The 12,264-nt window shown below is 42.8% G+C and overlaps 1 protein-coding gene across 1 annotated transcript; it reads right to left on the bottom strand.

Annotated features, from left to right (window-relative positions):
• Positions 1 to 8,414: 8,414 nt before the first annotated feature.
• On the bottom strand, positions 8,415 to 11,697 carry LOC141338500 (uncharacterized). The gene is made up of 2 exons (XM_073844071.1): positions 11,327 to 11,697; positions 8,415 to 10,136 (listed from the first exon to the last, which is right to left on the bottom strand). Exons 1-2 carry the CDS (start codon positions 11,412 to 11,414, stop codon positions 9,361 to 9,363), a joined length of 864 nt encoding a protein of 287 aa, XP_073700172.1. The 5' UTR covers positions 11,415 to 11,697; the 3' UTR covers positions 8,415 to 9,360.
• Positions 11,698 to 12,264: the final 567 nt, after the last annotated feature.

Genomic DNA, 12,264 nt, shown 5'->3' with positions numbered 1-12,264 from the left:
AGGCCCCCTAGCGAGGGAGGACCTGACTACACCCACGAGGAATGAAGCTTAGTACTTAAGACTTCATTCGAACGGAATTCTGAAGAGCGGAGGCTTCAGAAAGGCTCTCTAGAGAGAGGAAGCCTGACAGCGCTCTGTGCTTAGCAAAGGATGACTCTCAGAGTGGAGGTCTCGTGACCTAACTACACTCAACACTGGAGGTGTCCCGTGAGGCTGAATAGCCTACCTGACGGAACTCCCTGAGTAGAGTCTGGAAAATGGAGGCTTTTAGTCAACTCTCGAATGAGAGGGAGCCTGGCGACACTCTGTGCTTAGCAGAGGATGACTCTCAGAGTGGAGGTCTCTTGACCTAGCTACACTCAACACTGGAGGTAATCAGTGAGGCTCAATAGCCTAGCCAACGAAACTACCCAAGTGGAGTCTCTGGAGAGTGGAGGCAAGCGGGAGCCTACTACACTCGATCCTGCTAGCAGTGCTACCTGGTTGGGGAGTTGGAAAAACAGAATGGTTTTTTTAAAAACCAACTCAAGGATGGGTACGAAAGGATTACCGCATAACCCACACCGTATAGGATTTCAGACAAGGACCCAACACATCTGGGGGGACCTTTACCACAAACGTGGATTTTAGAGAAGTGCCTAAGTTGTACACTTACCACTCGCGTGGATTTTAAGGAGTGCTCAAAGACTTGCGTGAGTACTCACCACTATTGTGGGTTTGAGGAGGTGCCCAGAGCATAGCATGGGATTTTGCACCTAAATTCAATCTCTAGGCGGTAGCATGGCCTGGGAGCGGAGTCAGGAGAGGTGAGGCTTTAGCTGAACGACTCTCTAGAGCGAGAGGAAGCCTACGACGCTCAATCCTTAGGAAACTCTTAGAGTGGAGGTCTCAATACTGACCCTACTTAAGGGGAGACCTGACTACACTCAACGCTCAGATAAATGACAGGACTCACAGGACAGCTCAGATGCTTAAAGCAGAGCTATATAAGTGGAGGCTCCGAGATTGAGTTTCTCAAGGAGAGAAGCCTGCAACACTAGGTTTTGGTGAGTGGTTGTTAGCACTCCCCCAAAAATAGTCAGCGAGGCAAAAAGGGGTCAGCTGTCGTCACTGTGAGGATGGGCCTGGAAAGTGAGTTTTAAGGGTGAAGGTCTTAAGCCAACTCTCACAGAGAGGAGACCTGATACACCGTGCTACAGAAATGGAGTTGGAAACTTAAAGGTTTTTTAGACCAACTCGAAAAAGGGAGATACGAAGGATTCCCTTGGTAGCAGATTACTCACAAACGGCCTGTCTGGAGAGACCTACAAGCGAGGGAGCCTAGCGATGCTCGATCCATCTGGGAAAGCTCTAAAAAGTGGAGGTCTACCAAAATGATTCTCTATCGAGGGGAGACCTGACTACACTCACGCCTGAAGTACTGGAAGCGGAGTCTCTGGAGAGCGGAGGCTTGATACGAACCTTCTCGAAATGAGTGGAAGCCTGACCATGCTCGATCCACTAACTCTTAGGAGTGGAGGTCTCAACAATAACCCTTGGATGAGAGGAGACCTAGGCTACACTCACGCTTAAACGTACTAGAAGCGGAGCTTCTGGAGAACGGAGGCTTCAGAAGTAACTCTTTGCGAGAGGAAGCCTGCAAGGTTCAATCCACTGGCTCTGGGGAGTGAAGGTCTCAATAATACTTTTTAGACCTGCTATACTCCGCGCTCCACGGTACATGAGCTCACAGAAGAAGTCTACTTTGGCAGAGGGGTACTCAGCGCAATACCAAAGTAGTTAGCGAGGCCCAACGGGGCCTACGGCTATATACTGTGAGAATGTACTGGAAGCGGAGCTTTAAGGGGAGCGGCGGCTGCAGCTAGAAGGGTTCTCACAGAGAAAACCGCATCTAGCAGCTCTCAGTCTAGGCCATAGAAAGGCTATGAGAGCGAGATCTATCAGCAGCACTTAAGGGTGGAGGCTTCTACAGAAAGAATCTCATAGGAGAGGAAACCTGCAACACCTCTGTCATCGCTCACCGTGGCAGGAAGTCTTAGGAGTGGAGGTCTAGCAACACGACTCACTAGAGTGAGGGGAGACCTGGCTACACTCAGCCCTTATATCAGCACACGCTTAGTGTAGGTAGCGAGGCTCAGGAGGGAGCCTACAAGCTACTGAAGCTATTTTTATTACAGGGGGTTTTTCTAAACTTCCTTGCCTTTATTTTATTTTAGAAGCAGAGCCCTGGGGAGCGAAGGCTTCAGTGCACTAGCTCGAACGAGTGGCAGCCTCGAGCACTCAGACCCGGGATGTTTGCTTCATTGAAAGAGGGTGGAGATCTCGACCCAACATCCCAGATTACACTCAGGTAAAGAGCGGAGTCTCTGCACGACTCTTACTGCGGAATGGGGAGTCTACCGTACCCAGTAAAATTATAAACATGTATAGGCATGTATAATAATGTCTAAGCCGAGCTCACAATAGCGGAGGCTTCCTAAGCCGAGCTCACAATAGCGGAGGCTTCAAAGGATGACTCTCTAGGAAGGAGAGGAAGCCTAACAACGTTAAACCCCAACAGGAGTTACCACGAGTGGAGGTCTCAGCACACTCTTACACACGAGGGGAGACCTGGCTACACTCAAACTTAGGGACAGTAGAGCTACCGTGGAGCTCGATACTGTAAAGTCTCACCCAAGCGGAGCTGACAGACAGACAGTACATACATACACATATACATTTCTCAATGTCTTGATTCATGTACCGGGCCATCAGATTGATCTTGGTCTCATGATTGGCCCGGCCCCAGAGTCTTGCGAGGGGAAAAGGAGGCAGGCGGCCGAACAGCGTGAGGGAAAACAGGACAGGGGACCCTACGTACCCAAACCAGGCCTGCCACTACGCCTGCGCTGGATCGTTTCCCTTAGATCCCCTCTCCTGCTACGCACATCACGTCTGCTCTGAGACCGACTCCTCCCAGGAGGAGGGCCTCGAGTGGCCACGCTAGCCGTCTGGCCCTTTCTCTGGCCCGCAGGCCGATGTTTCCTTTAGCGGCTTGGACGGCAGGGTTGGAGCCTTCAGCGTCGATGTTCCTCCGCTGAGAGATAGTTCGCGTCTGCTCAATGGGAGGCATCGACGCATAACCATGCACACACATTCCCTCGATATCAGCATAATTCACATGCTGATATCTGTGAATACGGGCAGAAAAGGGTTTGTCCCATGTCTTCTCGATCTCATTATGGAGATCGGGAAGAAATGGGAGGCTCACTTGAGTTGGCTTGTTATGGCCCGGAAGAAACCGCTCATCTAGTCTACTGAGAGCGGCCTCTTCCCTCACGCGCTTCCACTGCAGATCTAGGCGGGACGCAGCGCGGTCCATAACCGACATCAACTCACCATACGCGGGGCAGGCAGGCTGTACAGACTCACAGTCATCCTCATCCATACGAGCCACATCCTGCTCGTCCTGGCTTGAAGCCAGAAGAGCACTCGTCGCTGGATCAGACGATGCAAGAGACAGCACATAATCCGCCAGCAGCTCGTCCTCGTTTCCGGCTGACGGGCGTGAGAGATTCACACCTCTATCAAACTCGTCGGCCAGCTCCATCTGCGATCCCCACGATCTCAGCAGCCGGGCAGCCTCAGCTGCCGTGGGGCCAGAACCGCGTGGGGCAGATGGATGTCCCAATTCCCTCGAAAAAAGGGACAAACGAGAACGTAGTTTCTTCATAGAGAAACTATCATAATGAGGGCACTCTGTCCCCTCAAGGACAGAGCGCGCGTGCTCTTCACCCAAGCAAAACACACATAGGTCGTGTGCGTCATCAAGTGTCAGATTTCTCTGACACGGATCCGCACACTTCCTGAACAGTTTTTCTCTAGGCATCGCTGTACTCACTCGCTTAGAACAAGGACTCTGAAGGACAAAAAGATGCTTGATGTATTCACAAGCGCCCCTTTATACTGGTAGGCACCCTGTGATGATGTCATAGGCTGGCGCCGGCCAATGTCAAAGTTCATTGTCGTTGTTCGATAACAGCTTCAGAACCGGTCATGCTGAAGGCAGTTCCCATAGTGTCCACCAGGACGCAGCGTAGAGTTCCCTCCGGAAGGGAACTTGTGTCTACCTGTCTAGGATTACTCGTGGTTTGCCCCCCGTAGTATCTGTTTACTGTTGCCCGACCCTTAGCCTGTTTTGACCACGTCTGTGCTAAATACCAATTAAGCTTGCGAATGGATCCGATGATCTCATGTCTCACTGTAACAATTTTCTTTATAGTTCTCTGTTTATTGGTCCTTTTTTTTTTTTTTTTTTTTTTGCAGGTATGAAAGATAAATGAGAATCATTGTATAATCTCCTGTTAGTGGGATCATACCCATTAGGGTATGGTAAGTTCAAAAGGCAGAATCTTCATAGATATGCACTCAAATTTAACCTAAAGGGTATTTATGTATATTGTATTTATATCATATTATTTAATTCATTTGTTACCATGTTTGTCTTTCTTCCAACAATGGCAAATGTCCTTTTAGTCGACTTCTGTCATAGTAATGTTTCACTTTAATGTAGATGGAGACATTTTTATGGAAGTAGAAGTGATCAAAACAAAAGAGGAAGCCAGGATGCTCTTTGAAGAATTTTGTTCCTCTCCGATTGGTAGGCACACAAGAATTGGTAAAACACATGCTGCAATCTGTGCCCGATTTTACTGGCATGGCATGTGAGTTGACATTGAAAATTGGAATTCTTTTGCAAAAACAGATAATTTTGTTAATGACTGCTGTGCAGACCTTACAGTGCATAGAGGTAAATAAGGGTCAAAGACAAAAGGGATTGGTTTTCAAGCATCAAAATAAGTGTGATACACCTTTAAATTGTTGTTGTTTTTAATACAATAGAATGTGAATAAATAAAATAAATAAATGATTTTATATTTAAATATTTTACAGTTAAATAATTTATTTTATTTATATATCTTGTCAGGCATGTTTAGAAGAATAATTTGATGACACATTAAGAAACTAATTACTTTTACCGCAAATACTAAATGTAATTTTTCATTTTAAAACTTTATCCCAGCCATTATCCTAGTTTTTTTTCTATTTATCAGCTATAAGTTTTTAATCATTAAAATACAATACAATTTAGTATGATCACTTCTTCTTTTATTTATTTAAGTACAGGTCAAAATAAGAATAATTGTTACAGTGAATGACAATGAAACCATTTCATCCACATTTTAACATTTTTATTTTCCTACAACTCATTCTATTTACATAGTTTTTGAAACGTGTAAGTCACATTTTTGAAACATTAAAATAGACACTTTACTTGCATTTAATGTGCTTTCTATGTATATTTATTTTGATGCGAACACCTACATTTCTTTGACCCAGTAAAATGTTGAGTTAAAAAAAATGGGTGGTGAACATCGGTCCTGGACAGCCGCAGCCCTGCAGACTTTTTGCTTCAACTCTAATCAAACACACCTGAACAAGCTAATCAAGGTCTGAAGGCTTTGCTGGAAAAAAAAAACAGCATATGCTGGTTAGGTATGTTTTGGTGCTGGAATGCTGGTTAATGCTGGTCTTTTTCTCTGTAATGCTGGTCCTTTGCTCGGTAATGCTGGTCCTTTGCTGGTTAATGCTGGTCATGCTGCTGGTCAAGGACCAGCATAAACCAGCAAGGGACCAGCATAAACCAGCTAAATCCAGCATCCCAGCACCAAAACATACCATACCAGGGGGGTTACTAGGAAGCTACACTGCCGTGCAAAGGCAAAAGACCTTAAAGGGATAGTTCACCCAAAAATGGTCCTTTGCTGGTTAATGCTGGTCATGTTGCTGGTCAAGGACCAGCATAAACCAGCAAGGGACCAGCATAAACCAGCTAAATCCAGCATCCCAGCACCAAAACATACCCTGGTATGGTATGTTTTGGTGCTGGGATGCTGGATTTAGCTGGTTTATGCTGGTCCCTTGCTGGTTTATGCTGGGGGTTACTAGGAAGCTACACTGCCGTGCAAAGGCAAAAGAACTTAAAGGGATAGTTCACCCAAAAATGATAATTTGATGTTTATTTGCTTACCCCCAGGGCATCCAAGATGTAGATGACTTTGTTTCCTCAGCAGAACACAAACGAAGATTTTTAACAAAAACCAGTGCAGTCTGTCAGCCAAATAATAGAGGTGGATGGGCACCAAACCTTTAAAAGTAAACAAAAACATGCACAGACAAATCCAAATTACACCCTGCAACTCGTGACGATACACTGATGTCCTAAGACACGAAACGATCGGTTTTAGTGAGAAACTGAACAGTATTTATATAATTTTTTTACCTTTGATACACAGCCACGTCCATCTGTCATGAGCACGAGCTTTGCATCCAGTTTGTTACCCGTGTATATGCACTCTGGCGTAGTATACGCAAACGCCATAAGGGGAAATCGGTTAAAAGTCCCAGATGAGTTTACGCAAGCAAACGTAATCTTTTAGCTTTAAATCAGTTTCGGGGGAACCCAACTGTCCTGCAGGAACGTTTGCAGCTGGATACGTGATGGACGGGTGGGAGAAGTGGCGTGTCATGTGCCTGGCTGCTCTGTCCCTGGAGGATATTGAAGATATCTATTTATTCGGAACTTTGATAACAGGGTTTCTGCTGATGGGCTTAGGTGGGGCCCTGTTGTATCGACGATTGATGAAAGCGATCAGCGTGGCTCAAAACCCCCCTAAGCTGGCCGGCTTGATTGAAACGGTGGGCAGAGCTGTTAGTACTCAGACTGTGGTTATAGACCGTGAATTGGGAAACATCAGGGAGAAACTTGCAGCTGTGCAACAAATTCTGGACAAACCCGGTGACCAGTGATGGACACTAGATACCTGCGAAATTGGCAGATATTGACCGAAATTTGGAAAACAGATCCTTTCTTTCGGCTTCCCCCAGCTTCTTCCAGACGGCCTTGGCCAAGGCCGTTGCTGGAGACAAACAACCTCCCCCGGAGAACAAGATAACGAGACGCTCTGATTCCCTTACTCCCGTCCCAAGGACACCTGCTGAAGACTGGGTTCCAGACTTCACAGGCTTACACACACACACAGACTCCGCACGCATACATACGTACATAGTTACAGATAGACAATCATTGCCTCCCCCAGATCCCACGCCTTCGTGTGCTTTTACCCCCTGATGTGGGTAGGCGGGTCTGTGACCAGCGCTCTCAAGCTGCAGGACTGGATGGCTGTTGCCTACATTGGATTATTTCCACACCCCCTGTCCCCCTCCCCTGTTGCAATGTAATGTTATGTGTTGTTTATGTGCTTGTGCTGGGGCTTTTTTTTTTCCCCTGATCTCACACTGCCCTACTTGAAGGACAGTATGGGAGGGGCTTTTTTTCACGCCTCCTCCTTTTCCTAATGTATCTTGTTTTCTTTTTCCTATGCTACCTCTCGATTGACCTGTCTCCCCCCGAAATTGTGATGTCTGTGTATGGTCAAGGGGGTCCAATTTCACTGCATGTAACAGTGTATGTGACAAATAAAGGCTTATCATCATCAGTTTGAACAATCAGCATAAGCGCAAGTAATTACCATTTTGAATAGCCGCTATACCCACAGTCTGTGTGCACTGTGTAAACAATGAGTGTCGTATACACTCGACGGATCACTTCCGCCTTTTGCGTATACTACATTAGAGCGCGTTCACATGTAACGAGCCGAAAGCTAAGCTCGTGCTCAGGAGAGATGGACGTGGCTGTGTATCAAAGGTAAAAAATTATATAAATACTGTTCAGTTTCTCACAAAAACTGATCGTTTCGTGTCTTAGGACATCAATGTATCATCACGAGCCGCAGGGTGTAATTTGGATTTGTCTGTGTATGTTTTTCTTTCCTCTTAAGATTAGGTAACCATTGACTGCCATTATTTGACTGGCAGACTGCACCGGTTTTTGTTAAAAATCTTCATTTGTGTTCTGCTGAGGAAACAAAGTCACCTACATATTGGATGCCCTGGGGGTAAGCAGATAAACATCAAATTATCATTTTTGGGTGAACTATCCCTTTAACTTCAATTTCGGTCGAAAATTAGTTATTGATATTTTTAGAATATTCAACACCTCCTTAATCATGTGGATAAGTATCTTGAGTCAGTTTCATTGTTTTTTTGTTTTTTTTTTAGAAAATAATGCGTTGTCTTAACAGTAACTTCCAAAAGCCCTAGAGAAACTAAGTTAGAACACTGTAACACCTGTTAGCGCTCTTTGGCTTCGCTCTAATTAAGTTATGGTACTCAGTCTTTGTTTTACCATACCATAAAGTTTGCCACGTTCAAGTTACGATGTTACGTTACTGTCATAACTCTGTCACTGAAGCACTTCTGACACACACTATACCTGAATAAAAGATATTGTTGAGTGGTTGTTTTTAATCAAGCAGACATCAAGCTCAAGGTAAGAAATTGTACAACGCAAAAGATGCATTAGACAAAAGAATTGATCACCTTCTCAAGCTTCGCGCTTTCATCTATCTTCCGTTCTGTTCCGTAGTTCCGCCTCCAAGTGAGAATATGGTATCCGCAAAGGTCAAATTTCATGGGGTTTTGCGTTTTACTCTACAATGTTAAGTTATCGTATCAAACCCTTATTAAGTAAAGCCTACAATACAACATTTTTGTAGAAATAACATATAGTTAACTTGTGTTAACTTTAATAGTTAACTAGTTACTTTAATTTTTTATGTAGTGTGTACAAGGGTGGGTGTAATGAAATTAACCAGAGTGAAAGTTCATTTTTTTGAGTGTAACAGCACTTACAAGCTATTGCTTTTTTGTTGGCTTGATTGATTCTGTTGTCATTTTTTTTAAGTTGCTTTGGATAAAAGTGTCCACTAAATGACTAATTGTAAATATAAATGCTTCTAAGCAAAGGAGATGGTCAGATGAAGCCTCAAGATAATGTATAAAAAAGACGAATGATGCAAATAAAAGAAAGGGTCATGAAGGTGGACAATCAGATTTGGCTCACATTCAGCAACGGTGTGAACGTTAACTAAGATATGCATATATGAATCAATTCTCTTCACTGTGAACTCTCATGTGAATTTTGATGCTACATTGATTACTAAAACTCTTCACATAGTTGACAACAGTTCTCTCCTGATTGAGTTCTTGTGTGCTAATTAAGGCAGTCTTTAGGTATTGTCACATCCGCTGTAGACACTGTGTAAGGCTTCTCATCAGTGTGAAATCTTGTGAATTTTGAAGTTTCCTTTTGGAGTGAAACTGTTTACAGATAAAATGTCTTTCTCAAGTGTGAATCCTCATGTGGATGTTAAGGTTTTGTTTGTGAATGAAATTGTTTCCACACTGTTGGCAGCTGAACTAGCTCTCTCCACTGTGAGTTCTCATATGGCATTTAAGGTTGCTTTTATGTGCAAAACCTTGCCCACACTGTGAGCAAATATAAGGCTTTTCTCCAGTGTGAATTCTCATGTGGACTTCAAGGTTTCCTTTTTGAGTAAAACCTTTTCCACACTGATTACAGATAAAATGTGTTTCTCCGGTGTGAATCCTCATGTGGACTTTAAGGTTTCGTTTTTGAATGAAATTCTTTCCACACTGTTGGCAGGTGAACAAGTTCTCCCCACTGTGAATCCTCATGTGGCAATTAAGGTTGTTTTTCTGTGTAAAACTCTGTCCACATTGAGAGCAAGTGTAAGGCTTTTCTCCTGTGTGACTCCTTATGTGGACATCAAGGTTTCCTTTTTGAGTGAAACTTTTTCCACACTGTTTACAGAAAAATCGTCTCTCTCCAGTGTGAGTTCTCATGTGGCAGTTAAGGTTGCTTGTATGTGTAAAACTCTGTCCACATTGAGAGCAAGTATAAGGCTTTTCTCCAGTGTGAGTTCTCGAATGGACTACAAGGGTTCCTTTTTGAGCGAAACTCTTTCCACACTGTTGGCAGGTGTAGGGCTTCTCTCCAGTGTGAACATTTATGTGGACCTTAAGATATCGTTTTCGACTAAAACTCTTTCCACAGTGATGGCAGGTAAAAATCCTGTTAGATTTTATCTTCTTTTCTCTAATTTTTAAATTATCTTTCTCATTCTGCTCTTTCTCTTCCATATCCTTTAGCTCTTGACTCTCCTCAATCAGGTCTAGAAAAACAAACAAACGCAAAAGCAGTTTAATGGCACAAAGAAACTGACATCAAAACCAAGATAAGGCAGTCAACAAATTTATTGCTTAGTAATGACGTGAAAACATGCACGACAGCATACTGTGCACACAGTTTCGTTGTCGATGTTTTAAATCTGCCTTTGAAGTGTCCCACTCTGTGCAGCACGCAATGTCATGCCTCTAAACCAGTGATTCTCAACTCCAGTCCTCGAGGCCCACTGCTCTGCACATTTGGTATGTTTCTGAATCTTTCAGTTTAGTTCATGGATCTTTCTCCTAATGAACTGATGACCTGAATCAGGTGTGTTAAATGAGGGAGACATACAAAATGTGCAGAGGAGTGGGCCCCGAGGACTGGAGTTGAGAACCACTGCTCTAAACCACTGCTGGAACAGAAAAAAAAAAAAACAATCGGTATGGATTTTTGCCAATAAACAATAGTTTTGTCAGTGGACTATTGGTGCTGATTAATCGGCAAAACCAAAATATCGGTCGACTTCTACTTGTAACCCTTACTCAAGGGTTATTCTCTCTTGCACAAGGAGAGTACTTCTTAAGATAAACTTAGAATCACACTCATAAACTGTGGTTTTTATGGGACACCGTGAATATGAACTAAAATGTGCTTTTAATTAAAAAGGGCTTAAGTGTCCTAATGAATGAAAGATGGGCTCAAGTGTACTATAAGCGTTAACTAAATACTTTTTTTTTTTTTTTTAATATAGAGAAAGTATGTTAAAAGCACATTTTAGTTTATATTCATGGTGTCCCAATATAGCACAGCTGTGCTGCAAACAACATTAACAGCTTTAACTGGCAAATGACCATGGTATTAAGCGGGATGATGGACAGCTAACTTTGCATTAAATAATTCTAATGGACTTTGCGTTGGGTCGCCTCCATTAAAACAGTTTAAAGCACAGCTAGCTGTGCGTTATTCCTTACTGAATGTATGACAATAACGAACAGAAGAAGTGTTTTCTCAGCTGTACTTGAAGACGGCATTAGTATTTGTCTGGTCATGTGATCTCAACATGTCTGTACACATGAGGCTCCATGTCCAATAAAACCACTTAAATTAAGAAAACTCACGTGACATTCTTCAAAAATATACACTGAATATCGAGACTGACATTTTAATAACAATCAAATGAGAATGAAAACCAACCTGCATCTTCTTGTTTCAGACTGAACACTTCTGCAATCCTTATGTCTTCAATCTTCACGTCTTCACTCTCCTCTTTAACCAACGCCATCTCTATAATAGTGTCACGTGCATCTGAGTTGCTTCACCAGGAGCTTTTTTTTCTGTGTAGTTTCGATACTGTAATGATTAAAATGAAAAAGAAAAGAAAAATAGATCGAGTTCAGACTAAATCTCTGTGTGCTTCTCAATCAGTTCCCTAGTTCAGTTGTCAGCACACTGCTAATGGAGTCACTCACAGTCATAGTTAATGGCCTGAAATACTGAACTACTAATTATACACATACAGACAAAGGTACAAAATTATCTGTAATTTAGTCATTAGATAAACTTAATTAACATTATTTGCAGTTGGTTTGTAAGAATTGTTTGTTGTTCTTGTTGCATGTACAGTTTTGAGCATAATGTGCTTATTTGAGTGTTTAATCCGTGAAATCAACTCTTTAAACTAACAAGCAATTAAAAAAAGGTCCCTTTTCTAACAACAAAAACAAATCCACAGAGATCAAAACTATTAAATAATTTGGAAATGTTCACATCTCATGCCAGAAGAAAAATACAAATGTATCTTTTTCACAAAACGTGCAACTGTAATCTATATTCAGATAAAAACGCTCTCATGTTTCTTTCACAGATTTAGTGAAATGAGATGCAGCTCATCTTTCATTCATTTGCTGATGTGCTTTGCTCTCACAAATAACGTGCATTAACGTCAGATTAGAACATTTTAGTATAACCGTGAACAACAATTAAACCATTTTACAAAGTTAGCGTTGACTTAAAAAATGTGGATGGTTAAACCTTTCTTCAGCAGAATCACAACAGATGCACGAGTGTGGCGCAGCCTTATGACGTCACATCACCACACCAAAATAAAAGTCCTTTTCAAAACACAGATGTTA

The sequence above is a fragment of the Garra rufa genome, chromosome 1 (assembly GCF_049309525.1).
Source record: "Garra rufa chromosome 1, GarRuf1.0, whole genome shotgun sequence".
In the NCBI taxonomy this organism is placed as follows: Eukaryota; Metazoa; Chordata; class Actinopteri; order Cypriniformes; family Cyprinidae; genus Garra; species Garra rufa.
This window is presented reverse-complemented; position numbering and strand designations above follow the sequence as displayed.

Coding starts and splice junctions, on each gene's coding strand:
- LOC141338500 (XM_073844071.1), bottom strand. CDS start 11,414: ATGGCGTTGGTTAAAGAGGAGAGTGAAGACGTGAAGATTGAAGACATA. Junction 10,137..11,326: donor TCTGAAACAAGAAGATGCAG/GTTGGTTTTCAT, acceptor TTGTTTTTCTAG/ACCTGATTGAGGAGAGTCAA.